Genomic DNA, 14077 nt, shown 5'->3' with positions numbered 1-14077 from the left:
AATTTTTTTTTTGTTAATAGCACATTTTAATAACAAGTAATGATTTGGGACTAAATGTTTTTACTACAGAAACATTACTGTGTTCTTTACCATCTTACCACAGCCACTGACATGTAGTGAAGTCTCTACATGCTGTCAATATATTCTGGTTATTAAGATGGCTAAGAATTGCAAATAGAATTAATTCATTGCTGTAGACTTAAAGGAAAGGATTTATTGGATTATCCATCTTATCTGGTGTCATGTAACCTTACATTTCAATCTGTTATTTTATAATGTGACCAGTAACTTTTGTTTGCCTAAAGCAGTTAACAAAGGGTAAACCATGAACAAACGAAAGTAAAAAAGGAATTTGATTGTGAAAATTGTTGCAGACATAAATTGTTCTTACTTGTAAATTTTAAGTTCTTGTCTTTTTGATTTTATCTAAAATTAAAAATTTTAAGATTAGTTCTTTTGATTCAATTTTCTTTCTTTTTTCCAAAGTCTTTGTGCCATAAATTAAATTTCTATACATTTTTTACTCAATAACTTTCTGAAGAGTCTTTTTTGTAAAATGATAAGTAATTCCTGGCTTTCAAATCTTGATTTGTCCACAGTGAAAATCCTGATTGGTCCACAGTAATATTCAGAAAACCCCATGTATATTAAATAAAGGCAGGCATTTATCCTTTGCACTTTCTGGTAATTTTTTTTGTGGTTTTTCTCTCTTATGATGAGGACCACCAGAATGTGCTTTTGCTGCCATAATTAAGCATTTTAGGCTGAGATAGACATAACCAAGAAATTTAGCAAATATGGATACTAAGCAGCTCATTCTGGACTTTATAGGCCATTCCAGACAGGTACAGGGTTCTCAACAAGCCAGGGGATGGAGGATACACTTTTGACATACATTACTTCTCAAACTGTAGGTATTTAATGGAACAATAAATGTGAAGGTCCTTATAAAAGTAGATGCTCACAGGAAAGTATAAAAGCAGAGAAGTTGCTCAAACTCATCAGTGCTTACCAGAGAAAAAATCAGTAAGTAATAAGACAAATTCAGATGATGTTGTGGTGTAAAGAGAGGTCCCCAAAAGGTTTCAGAAATACTGTTATGTAGTGATGGATAGAGGTATGGATGATATCCCTGTAAAGTGATGAAATAAAGCAACAGATTGATGTAGGACCTAAAAGGTAATAGATTCCACTTAACATGAGCCATACCCTGGTGGTGCCTTGTGCTTGTGACCCTTTTTTGGTGTTGGTGAGCTCTACCAGTTATGTAAGAATGGAATAAAATGTCCATGTGTTTTTCAGTAGGGACTGCAGACAGCTGGGCCAGTCATGTTGAACCAGGTCATACAGTCATGTTGGAACAGCCCAGTTTGAGCCTGTGCTGTCCTTGTTTCCTGTCAATCATTGCATAAGATACCCGCCTCCCTCTCAGCTATTCCGTTGAAAATCACCATCTGAACAGGGAATAAACATGCAAACACTGAATAAAGGCTAATGATGCTTTATGGTAGATATGCTAAATATACAGGTTGGAGGTTTAAAACTGGGAATAATTTTGCTCTTCAGAGATGTCCTTAAAGTTTTGTGAAGTACTTCTTATAGAAGTGGCAGTTAGTTTAAGATATTATTTTCTTCTGGATGAATTATTCAAGCACGAAGGCTTTTACAGGAGGCCCATGGATATACTGGATTTGCAGAGACCTTTTGCTTTTCACAATGCTACAACTTAGCAACCTGTGCTGAACAGTTACAGAGCAAGAGGGAATTCTTGAGAGTTGTCAGTGGTGCGTTTTTTTTTAATCAGTGAGACACTATAAGAGTCATCACAGAGAAACTGTGGTACATTCACAAGGTGTGTGGCCACTACTTTTACAATTGAAGGTGAGACATCGTTGTGTATGTTTGTTATCCTTACCTCGGCTGCAGCCATCATATAATTGCAAGAGCAGGGGAGGGGAACTAATTAGTGAGAGCAGAAAATCTCTACAAGAGATCTTGCAATGCATGTACGGGAAGAGAATTAATTTTCTAGATCTTGCATAATTTTCCCAATGATTACTCATGCTCCTACACCAGCTTCTCCTTCTGTAAGGAAAAGTAAACTGCTTTCTAGTTTGGGTCTCTTCTTTTAAGGAGGTGAAAAAAAATCCACAAAATCCCCAACAGCATTAGTAATATTCAGGCATGCACTTACCTTTCAGAAGGGCTGTGTGCTTACATTAATATTAGTAAGAAACAATTATCTTTCCTCAGAATTCTTCATAAAGAGCTTCGATAGGTAACATTCTTAAGGTGTCTCCATGACAGAAATATTTGTAAAAATTTCTGTTTTCTGAGGAAGCCTGTTTTCTTTCTCTCTATTTTGGTAGAAGTGATTTCAGATCAAGACTTGTATTTTAAAAGAGGACAGAGCATTCAGGTGTGCTCACTATTACTGCCATGCTGGTAATGTGGAGAATTCCAGAAATGTCAAATGTCTCATACATCAATATTCAGAAAACCTAGACAAAGAAAGGCACCTTATTGCAGCAATACAGTATGGAGAAATCATTGTTTAATGGCCATTACTTTTGTTTTCCAAAAGAGCTTTTTGCTGAGGAGCTGCAATTGCAGAATGCTTTGTCTTAGCTTAGCTCAAGAAAGGGAGAAGGAGTAGTTGCTCTTATACATGGCTCTGCTGCTGCCCAGCAACCTGGGTGTACCATCAAGAACAAGAAGCCTATTTAACAAGTGGTAGGATAGCAGTGATTTTCCAAAATTTGTTTTCAGAGAGAAACAGCAAGAGAGTAGATTTGAAGGGTCACTGAGTTGCTGAGTTTTGGCTGGAAGAGGCACATGTAGTAGTTATTCTCAGTGTACTGAAAGGGTTGGAGCCAAGTAGGCAACAGTTAGCATAACTGCTGTTTCTAGCTGTAGAGGGTAGAGCTTCAGCTTGTGTGAGGGAGACAGCGATGAATTAGGACGCTTGATGTGTTATCCTAAATCAAAACTGAAGTCACAATAATACTATTTTAAATTATTCTAGTCTGTTTTCTTCCACTGTGAAATATATAATTTCTGGGACAGACAACTTTCACTCTGGTCATAAAATCCGGCTCATTCTTTTCCCCAACACATTTCATTCCCCTTTGCCCCCTAAGTTTTAGTGTTGGCTACAAAAGGAATTTTGTAAAACAAGAGCTGGTGTTTGAGGTAATGTGAATTTACATGATATTGCTGCCACTGATAGTGACAGTGACAGTGTTTGCATTGCTTTAATTTGTGATATTCTGCCCTAAAATAATCCAGAAGGAGGCTGAGGGAGGAGAAGAATGTTGGTCAAGCCCAAGGAACTGTGTGTACAAGAGCTCCAAATTTCTACAGTTGTGTGGATACCCCTGCCAGCACTTTGCACCCATCAGCAAGATCTGTGCTCCCTCTCGTGGCAGATTCTCATCCTAACTCATCCCTGTTAGTGCCAAAATGTTCTTATGCGTAGCTGTGAGAAGCATCTGGTTTCCAAACTTAATGCTACTACGTACCAAACGTAACAGACCAATGAACACAAATAGCACTGAATTCTCTTTTTTATTGACATTGGGGGAGAAAAATCTTTCACCATCTGATTGACCGAAATTTGCCAAATAAAAATAGACAAAACAAATGTTAATGTACGTGCAAACATTGCAGATCAAACTGCTAAAAGAAATAACTAAAAGACAGGTCTTGAGCTAAGATCAAGCAGCTGAAAAATAGCAAATAGGTAAATGACTATTAAGTAGGTCTTACTTTGAAACTTCCCATTTAAACAAAGAATAAACAACAATAACACCACCAAATAAAGCCACAGCAGGTAATAGTTGCTCTTCTAAACTTTTATACACTATATATTAATCACTCTGTCTTTCAGTTATTTCCTCTGATAAAACTGACTTTTGTGAAGTCTCAGCAAGGCCATCTTGGCTAAAAGCATAACATTAGACAGGAGTCTGTCTAATGCCCTGTTAGAATGAAGAAATGGTGGGGGTTGGCTTCTTTTTTCTTTCCTTTTCTTTGCTGAATATATCTGGAAAGAAGAATCTGACTCTATGCAAATACTAGATTTACTTTTCCAATGCTGGCTGGTGTTTGAAGATCCTGGAACAAAAAGGTGGCTCTTGGTAAAGCAAGATTCTTCTTGGTCCGCAGGTAACGTAGAAGAAAGTTTTTGGGTTTTTTGTACAAATCATGTTTTATTAAATTGCTTTTTATTTTTTTATAAATAGTTCTTCTGGATTTATGTGTCTGTTTTTAAGAGGTGAGCCATCATGGTGCTTCTCTGTAGGTATCTAACATTTCCATTTTGTCTTTAGAGGTCCATTTTGGCTTCAGTTCCAGGTTATGTCATTCTATTATACATCATCAGAGGCAGGTGTTCAGCTTTAAATATTGACAGATTTTTCTCAGTAGGAACATGTTGAAGCTTCTAACTCTGCTAAACATATTAATTTGACTGTTACAATCCAAAAACTGTAAAAATGGTGGAATGGAAAGATACAAACAGTATTATTGACACTGTATTGTCAAATGTTTGCACTGAGACCCCATGTACCATAGATTTCATTTTTAAAAAATCATATTTATATCCATTTACATCAGACTTACACATTTTAAAAGAAATACATACACAGTAAATACGTAAATGTCTAATATTTTACAATAAAACAGATGTAACAATGTAAAGATGAGTGGCTTCATTTGATAAAAGCTTTGGATGTGCACTACTGTCAAATTTTTGATGACAGAGATGCTGAGAGAAAAGGGGGAGATTGTTTTTTCTTTTTTTTTTGTTTCAGTAATTTAGGTATTTTTCATTCATGTTTTAAACTAATCAATACATGAAAGGAACATCATATCTGTTTGGATGATAAACATTATGTGTTCTCTTCCTTATTAACCTGTTCTTGCAGAGAGTTTTAATGCTCTTTTCCTAAGTAGTGGTAGTGCACTTCAGGTAAAGTAGAAGAAAGAGATGGCATCTAAGAAAAAAAAACAAACAAATATTAATTAGCAAGATTTTATGATTCTATTTCAGTCCAAAGTTCAATGACAACAGAAAATATACCATAAGTAGTTTAGTAACTAAGTTACTAAAATATGGATTTCAAGTATGTGTGGGAGGCATGCGTTTGTTTAATTTTAGATCTGCAACATAAAATTACTAATAATTCATTTTAATCTTTTACTAATTGTCCTCAGTCAACACAGACTGCTGCTTATGTTCATTTTACAGTTGTTTTCCTGCTGTTTTCATGCAGCACTGGGGTTAGTTTCCTGTATCTGGAGACCTTTGCCTGTTTGGCACAATGTGAAACACATTTTCAGCGTACAGACATTGCTGATGTCCTTTGTGGCTCTTCTTCCTAGTTCACTGCAGCTTGACAGCATTTACCTTTATCATCCTTATGGTTTCTTTGCTATGGACTAGCTGCTTCCATTTATCATTTACATATTTTTGGAATGCTGCTTCTCCATTTGTCTTTACAAATCCTTTTTTCAGACCCTTCATTGGTAAAGTACATAACTGATTTTGCCAAGTCTCCTTTAGTATTTCATTAGAATAAAAGTGGAAGTAGTATGTTCTATTGTTCCAGCCTATGGCAAGAAATCTCTCCTGAATGACCCTTCTGACTTGGCAATGACAAGTGTTTTAGAAGTTAAAAGTGTTGGGAAAGCTTGGATTATGTGAGTGCCAAGTCCACTGCCTGTGTAAAGACATTGCAGCTGCTCAGCCGGGCCACCACATCTAGCACCACAGCAGAAAGCTTGATGGGTCCCATGTGCTCTGTAGTACATTTCTTTGTAACATTAAATGGCCAGCACCAGCAGCCTTAATTGTTCTTAAATTTCTGATACCAAGTGCACTAAAACAGGCTTGTGCAGAGTAAGCTCATATAACTGTTCTGAGAATGTCTGCACATGGTTTCTGGCAGCTCATTATGGTTTCAATAAATATTCAAAAAAAATCCACCTGAAATGCAGTTTGAAAGCATGTGAACAGGGCACAGCTGCTGTGAACATACACTATACAGACTCTGGAAAGTTGTACCAAACTGATGTTGGCATAAACTGTGTGGACAAGCCTTTGACAGTCTCTGTAAGAGAATGTCTCTTACTCTCGTAAGAGTAGCAGAATGCAAGAATCTGCAGCCTGCTGTAATCACAGGCCATCTGCATTTGTTCCATGTGCAGTCTGTTTGCTGCTTTCTTTTAGGCCTGCTTTTTCTGGGCATGTTCTCCTTTACTACATGGAAAATTCCCTTATCTCGCTATTGTGTGGTAACTCATCCAGCTATCCCTCCCCTCTGCTGCTTAGTTCCTGCTTCTGTTCATGCAGATAATTCACCAGAGATAATACAGCAGCTAATACACCTGCTGATGTAGTCTAGGCGAAGTGTTACAAAAGCCTGGGTCTCTGTCTAAGATGGATCTGGAAAATTTCAGGAGGTATGTTGTAATGAATAATCTTCCCTTTTGTCCAAGTATCAATCAGCTCCTTCCATGAAGAAACTGTTAGTCGGGAACTGTGCTGACAAAATTCTGAAAACTCCTCTGTTGCCCTTCAATCTGATATCTCCCTCTATGGGCAGTTTCCGTTCATGATAAATATGTTTCTGTCATTCTTGAGCTGCAGGCAATTTGTTTAAATTTTCAAGTTTGATATAATAGTGAAGGAAATATTTTCCCTGCATGGTTGTTTTTTGGGGGGAGGTAGAGGGGTGGGATGTTGGTTTGATTTTCAATATAATGTACTGGGATCAAAATTACTTGAACTGCTTTTTGGTTTATTACCTGCATAGCATTTTGAAGTGGCCTTTATAGTAAGTCCATATAAAAAAGTTATAGTTCATATCATCTTGTTCCTTCTCTAAAAGGAGTACATGGTTAAGTGAGAAGAGAAATACTAGTATATTATTGTCAGTTAACTTAATGTATTAGACTTTACATGTAGATGTAAATTTGCATGTAGATGCAAATTTGGTATCCTTATAGACCACTCAAGCATTTAAATAGTAGAATAGTGGACAAGCAGCAAGTACTGATGTGATACATACTTGAAACACTACTAATACCCCAACAGAAATTGAAGTGAAGTTGTAAAGCTTGTATAACTTTATATACACACCTTTTTGCTCAAAATACATACCTTCCATACATATATAGTGCAAGAAAAGTCTGCTACTTTACTTTTGTTTGTGCTTTGCTACTTTTTAAATATTTTTAATATAGTGGGAGTAAATGGTTTGGATAATCGTAAATTAATTTTTATTAGTGCGTCAGTTTTCCATTTCTGCTTTTATTGCACTCTTCGAACTTCACCTCAAGTGCCTGGCCCATTACCGTTGGCCTAAGAGAACTTCTTGGTCATGCTTAATTGGTTCCAACATTGTGATTCTGAAGCTCATAGGAGAAAAGGTTCATATCTCTGCCTTCCATTTCTGTCACCACTGAACCCTGTGAGAGTCCTGTCACTGACTTACTGACGCAATACGATGCTTCAATCTATACGTGCATACACATAAAAACGTTTCTATAGTTTATGTGCTTCATCATCATCTTTGTAGATTCAGCTACTAAACGTTGCTTTTTCAGAAAAACCAAACCAAACCAACAAATAATCACACCCTGCCTGCAAGTTTATTCTTCAGGAGTGGCTCAGAAGGTCCCATTTTTACTAAGAGGAAGATTGTATATCTTGCAGTCTTTCGAAGTAAGGCTCATGTCATCAGGAGGATCCTGAGCAATCCACTTTTCCCACTGTTAATGTCTTCTATTGCTAAGTATTTTTTGAACTTACACAAAGTTAGTAAAATCTCGACGTCCCCAAGTCTGTCCCAGTCTTGGGAATCAAAACAAAAAACCAGCAACTTGCTTGCAGATCCTTGCATGCCTTGCCTACAATATCCAACAGCTACTGAAGCATATTTGATGTCTGATGAGGTTTTGGTGATATTCAAATATTTTTTTCCAGCTGCCTTGCAATTACCCAAGTAACTAAATGGAAATTGTTTTAGTGAAAAAATACTAGCATAAAATGGTGCCATATTGATGTAACTACTTATCATGTGTGTATTTTTTTCCAAAAGCTGGGATAAAATAAAAAACTGTATTTCCACAGAACTGTGGAAAAGTGACTCTGTGATATTCATAACCCCACTCAAAAGATATACGGTGAAAAATTAAACATGAATTCCACTACTAAATTTGATCCAAAGTTGCATCCAGCTCAGATAATCCTTTTTTTGTCAGTTCTGAAAGGTTTGAGAAGTGCAGGAATCTCTGTAATAGATAAATTTTCAAGATTTTCAGTATGGGTAAGTCTGTGCAGCTACCTGATGTTCTAAATTTAGCAATAGCTTTAATTAAAAAAAAAAAAAAAAAAAAAAAAAAAGTAAACATCTTCTGCCTTAGTAGTGTTGCCCCCACATTCCAGCTCCTAGGAGAACTCTTCCAAGTTCTCATAAAGTAAGTTCATTCCCTCTGCCTTCTTCCCAAAATATGGTTGGTAGTATCCTGTGGACTGAGCTTAAGTCTGTTGATATGACCAAATGACCATCCTAGGGAGCCCTTAGTTACGTCCTCTGCTCCATGTTGGCTTGTGCTTGGATAATGTGGGGTGTAGTGCGGTCATAAGGAGCTTTCATGATGGCCCCTACAGAATACTCACAACAATTCAGTGCTGGCTTCTTTGCTAGGCCTTGTCAGCATGAGTATGTGCGAACTGTTGAGCTGTCTAACCTCTGCAGTCGTGATGAAGCAACTGCAAATTGGGAAGGAAAAAAAAAGGAAACAAACCAGAGCCTCTTTAGAATCATCAGTAAAATATATCAATCTGTTTACCACTGGAAGGGTGGCTGTTAAATTGCTCTGTGGCTTTCTCTAACGTGATCTGAGCATGATCTAGTTCAAAACTCAGCACTTCTTCATGGCTGATGTACTGCTGGAATCTGTCTAAAGAGAATACAGTTTAAAACTCAATTTTGTCTTTATTTTGTTGTAATTCCTAATGCTCTTACCTATCATGCTGTTTAAATACTACTGCATTCTTACTGCTGAGAGACAGGAAGCCAAATCCTGGATAAAGATACAGGTCTTCAAAATTACTTCCCTTTAAGTCTACTGAGTTCAGTATACACGGATCAAGAATTAACTGTCTGGAAGACCTCAAGTAAATCACTAAATCTGTCTTTTGCAGATTGCCTTTTACAGATTTGCCTTTTAGTTCCACATCTGTAAAATGCAGAATATCATCTTCTACATCACACCATGACTAGAAGATGAAATCCCTTAATGTTTATAGGGTTCTTGTATATTACAGTAATGTGGGCAATGGAAATGCCATGGAAGCTAGGAGTCAATGGCATTCAGTGACGATACCAGTAAATTATTCCATGTGTAACTGCAACCATAAAGCACTGTTTTTAAGGGTGAGAAACTCTAATGGAATTTAGATGGCTTTAATGGAATTTAGGTGGCAATACTGTCATACCAAGTTCATTATCAAGTTACAGGATGTGATCTTCAGGTCTCTACAAGTGTGAGATAAGTATTTGTAGACTGAATCCTGTCATGATTAAATAAATGGCAGTATTTTAAATAGGGCAGTTTTTGTACTAATATTTCTCAGAACTTCATGCAGGTATACTTGGCTTTATCTTCCATAAACCTGAAGAAATAGCTGTGATTTGATTTCTTTCCTCTGCCTGCTCTCTTACAATGATTTTTAAATTTTATTTACTTTTTAATTATGATCTGCTTGCTAACTTTCCACTCATTTCTGAGTTTGTGCATCTTTTGGAAATCAAAAGATTTCCAGAGAAAATTAGGACTAGTATATAGTAACTCAACTAGTGCCTGAATTTCAGCATTTGCTAACTACTCATCTGCTGGTGACTGTTAGCAACTTCAGTTATTTGATGGTCAAGGGTAAGCTATTTAATTTGAAAGTAAGATAGGAAAATAAAGGTGATAGCCCTTTCTAATTGCGTTCTCTAAAACACTCCACCTGCGAGAGAGGCTAATAGGATGAAAAATTTGCTTAGATATTATATTCAGTCTCAGTTGAAAGTTAGTAAATTAATTCCAGTCTTTCTGATTGTTTCCTTTACAGCTGAAGGATAGTGAGATCAGAACTTTTTTGTGTTTTAAATAAACACTGTTTGTCTGAAGCAAACCTGAAAAAATCAATACTATGCCAAGTCAGTGCTTTTCCATTCCCTAATTCAACTCTCCCAGACTCGGTTCGCCCTAGTTAAAGGAACGCAATCGTTGTGGTGTGAGACAGACATGCTTTAAAAGTCAACTTGGCATGCTGGGACAAGCCTGGTGCTTTCCAAGAGGAAGTGCAGGGATGAGTTCGTACCGTCACCGGCCATCTTCCGCGACTGGCCCGATGTGGTGGTGAGCCGGAATCCGGCGGGCAGCGTTTCCGACGCGCCCGGCATCATGCTGATCCCATGGACCTCGCGCGGCGGGAACTGCCGTCGCCAGGAGGGGCCACGCCTGAAGTTCTTGTCATCGCTCTGTCAACAGAGTTGTGTTTGATAAAGCAAAACAAAGCTTTTTGATTTACCATCCTGCTGTGTGCTACCTCTACCACTGCCAAATGTGTTCCATAACAACTACCCTGCCCTGCTGCACTGCATCCAGTCACTGTAATGTGTTTGAGACATGCTGGTAAAAGTAAAAGCTTGAGAAATATTAAATGCTGGGGTGGAAAACTCTTCTTAAATCTTTGGCTCGATATAGTCAAGGGGTTTAGTGTCACCTCTATAGAACTTTCTTACACAGTGACAGAAAGTGATTTATTACTGCATTAGGAAGCTTACATAAAGTACTAAAAAACGATTAAACCTTCATGTGCATGCACAGAATTCATAGGCATCTGACATTTTCAGCAAATCCTTAAAAGTATTATTTCTCTTTATGTGCCGAAGTCCAAGACTTAAACATTTTTGCACTGGACTCTTATGTTAAGATAAATAATTTCCATAGTTGGATTTGAGATTCCTCTTCCCAGATAACTGCCCCAAATCCCATTCTATTAATACTGGTCAACTTTGAAGAACTTTGAAAAAAAAAAGCAATAAAGAACAAACTGAAAATTCTACTTCTTTTCTTTATTTTTAAAAAAGGTGTAAGTGTTCTAAAGAATAGACTGCACAGGCATCCCACCCACACACATCCCCCACCTCCTGCTCTGGCCAGCAAAACTTCCACTCCATTTTGCATGTTTCCTTTCTGGAAAATTCTCATCTTAAGGTAAGAGTGCAGTGTCAAATTTAGCATCCAAGATGATACAAATATGTAGCCAAGCTGAAGTTACTTTAAAAACCTTGATGGGTATTTCTAACTTTTTTAAGCTGTGACTCTCTTTAACAATGTGAAAATTAACATGTCTTCATGCATTCAATTTAATGTTAATGTTTTACTATGATATTTTATAAATACTGAAAATAAAATTAATTACTTCCTCAAGTCGTCTTTCAGTTCCTAGTGCTAAAAGGTTGTTGTATTCTCTCTCAAGGATCTGCCGTGCCTAGAGATACCAAAGTAAACAATTAAAATGGTTGAAGATGAATAAAAGGTAATAATGGACACAGATTAACCAGAAGTAGCACAAGCAAATTTACCTGTGTGTTTTGTGTTGGAATCTGTAATAATAAAGCTAAACTGCTGTAGTCAAAATTTTCATCCAGTGCTATAAGTGAACCATGTACACCACTTTCTAGAATATTATTTGCATATTCTCGGAGGCCAATGGCTTGTATCCAGCGTATGACTCGATCATTGCTCCATACCAGCACATCTGTAAGGACATAACACCAGGTCAGTCTCCTGATACCTTGAGAACTTCCAAATTGTATAGGTGCATGTGTGTAGCTGTGCATGCACTGTGGATGTCTTACTGCTTTATTTCATTCATGAGGAATGCCAGCACTATTCATGGAGCTTTAGTGTGCTCTATTGAAAAACTCTATGTGATTAATTATCTTCAAGTAATAATGTTTCCAAAGGAGAAATGTGCTTCCAGAGGGGAAGGATCTCCATAATGCAATTCTTCCCACTTCCTACACAGACCTTTTCAATTTGCGGGCAAGATTTTACAGTGCAAAGGCACTGGAGAAGTAGCCATTCCTCAAGGCTTCATATGTGAGTTGAGTATTAAATATTTTGGGAGTTGTGTCAGCACCTATCACATACTAACATGCCTATCACATACTAACATAAAGTAAAAGATTAGTTCACTATTTCAGAGACAAACTATTTTTAGTACAGAAAGTTGCTAGATTTGTTAAGTCCATACCAATTATAAAGCTAAGGCAACAAAACCAGCTAGGAAACCTTTTGAGGATTTAGCTATTCTGAAAAAGTATCCTGCCCTACCTGTAAGGTGAAGGAAAAGTTACTTATACTAATCTTTAGAGTTGTAAGTGGGAAACATAGTACTGAGTTTTCTTTACTAAGTGATGAGCTTATTCCTGAACCTTTACAAGTCCAGCTGCTGTGGCTGTTCTGGGAGCAGGATTTCTCCATTGTCTGGCTGAGAGCGTCTCGCTTTTTGGGGTCAGGATCATTTGAAACAGTGGCAGGCAGAGACCAAATCCCACCTGGGACCATGAATAACTGACCAATGCATGACGGTCATTATTACCCTTGTCCTAGAAGGAACTGAAGCCACTAGCACTGAAGCCACACTAGAATTTGAGACCAACACCCAATTCCCCTATGTCTGTCTCCAGCTAGACCCACTTGGGCTGACTGGCACTGATCCTGCATGTCCAAGGCAAAGTCTTTGCATTAGTGCATGCCATGATGTGCCTTGAACAAATGCACAACTTTTTTTTTTTTTAGCTCTTCTGATCAGCATTGTCCTTAAGAAGTACTAACTGCTGTAGTCACTAGAGCTGGAAAAGCTCAAAGGAATCAAAGGATTCATTTCTGATAGTTGAAAAAAACCCAGCCAGCCTAATTGTTATATATAAAAAGAACCATGCAGTGAGCTGCAACTGCTCTAGGGAGCTTTACACAGAAAAAAAAAATCTTCAGAATCAGCTGTGAAATCTGCTAATAAGGCCAGTTTTGTTCTGAACTATTCTTATGCACCAATCAACTGCCTCAGTGGTCAACCCTCCAAGCAGCATTTTCTATGATACATTTTGACATAAGTAATTAAAGGCAAAGGTTTTCAAAAGCTGGGGCATAGGGTCCTGAGTGCTCCCATTTTTTAGCGTTGCCCCCAGCACATCCCACTGAGCTGCACACCGTTTGGCCTTGTGCTTCTGAGCCTGGAAAAGGTTCAGATAAGATCCATATCCAAAACTCAATTTAGCAAAATGTATGTGTGAAACCACCATTCAGAATTGCAGCCCCGATTCAGCAAAGTACTTAACTGTGCCCAATTTAATTTAGGATTTGTTCTGAAAAAAAATGGACTTATGTTAGTTTTGCTTAAAGCACATGCTTAAATGCTTTGCTTAAATGGCATGACAATGGGTTAACAGTGTCAAGCTTCAAAAGAAGAAACATTCCCAGTATTCATTCCCAGGAACTATCACCTTTTATTTCATGCTGACTCATTTCTCTTCGCTTTTCCAGTTCTTTTCTATCATAATTCAACCTCTTTAAACACATGATTCCATATTGCAAGCTTGTTCTGTTATTTAAAGAGAAACATTTACAGAGTTAATAAAGATAATTTTGAAGATGGGAACATATGTAGGATGTATTTCCTGAAATTCACATGAAGTGTTTCATAGTACCCATGTACGAAATCTTGAAAACAGAGGGTAAAAAACTCCACAGACTTCAGGAATGAAATGGGAAAAAACAAAATGAGTATGTTTGAATAACTGTTTTAGCGTAAGAAACCCAAAGCATTAAAAGAGGTAAAAGATCTGAAAAGGTCAGCCCTTGTGAGCCGTGAAATGTTTTGTCAAATCAGGCTTTTAAAAAGTGACAAATCAGACATTATATTAAAAAGAAATCCACTTCTTGTCACATAAACCTCATTCTCCCTAAAGTTTAAATGCCTTTATTTCCATATTTCCAATTTAAC

General features: G+C 37.3%; 1 protein-coding gene across 9 annotated transcripts in view; it reads right to left on the bottom strand.

Annotated features, from left to right (window-relative positions):
* Window positions 1-3548: 3548 nt before the first annotated feature.
* Window positions 3549-14077, bottom strand: part of PPFIA2 (PTPRF interacting protein alpha 2) — a 287306-nt gene continuing 276777 nt past the window's right edge. For 4 of the 9 annotated variants that reach the window (XM_058023313.1, XM_058023320.1, XM_058023319.1 and 1 more), the window contains 6 exons: window positions 13578-13675; window positions 11652-11827; window positions 11489-11557; window positions 10382-10541; window positions 8687-8779; window positions 3549-4997 (listed from right to left, as the gene is read on the bottom strand). In XM_058023313.1, coding sequence (XP_057879296.1) covers window positions 8721-8779; window positions 10382-10541; window positions 11489-11557; window positions 11652-11827; window positions 13578-13675 — 562 coding nt within the window. In that variant the 3' untranslated portion in view covers window positions 3549-4997; window positions 8687-8720. The other 5 variants (XM_058023315.1, XM_058023311.1, XM_058023314.1 and 2 more) reach the window with 2 other exon arrangements.

Source organism: Melospiza georgiana, chromosome 4, assembly GCF_028018845.1.
Source record: "Melospiza georgiana isolate bMelGeo1 chromosome 4, bMelGeo1.pri, whole genome shotgun sequence".
Classification (NCBI taxonomy): domain Eukaryota; kingdom Metazoa; phylum Chordata; class Aves; order Passeriformes; family Passerellidae; genus Melospiza; species Melospiza georgiana.
Note: the sequence above shows the minus strand (reverse complement) of the source record. Positions and strands in the feature narration are given on the sequence as shown.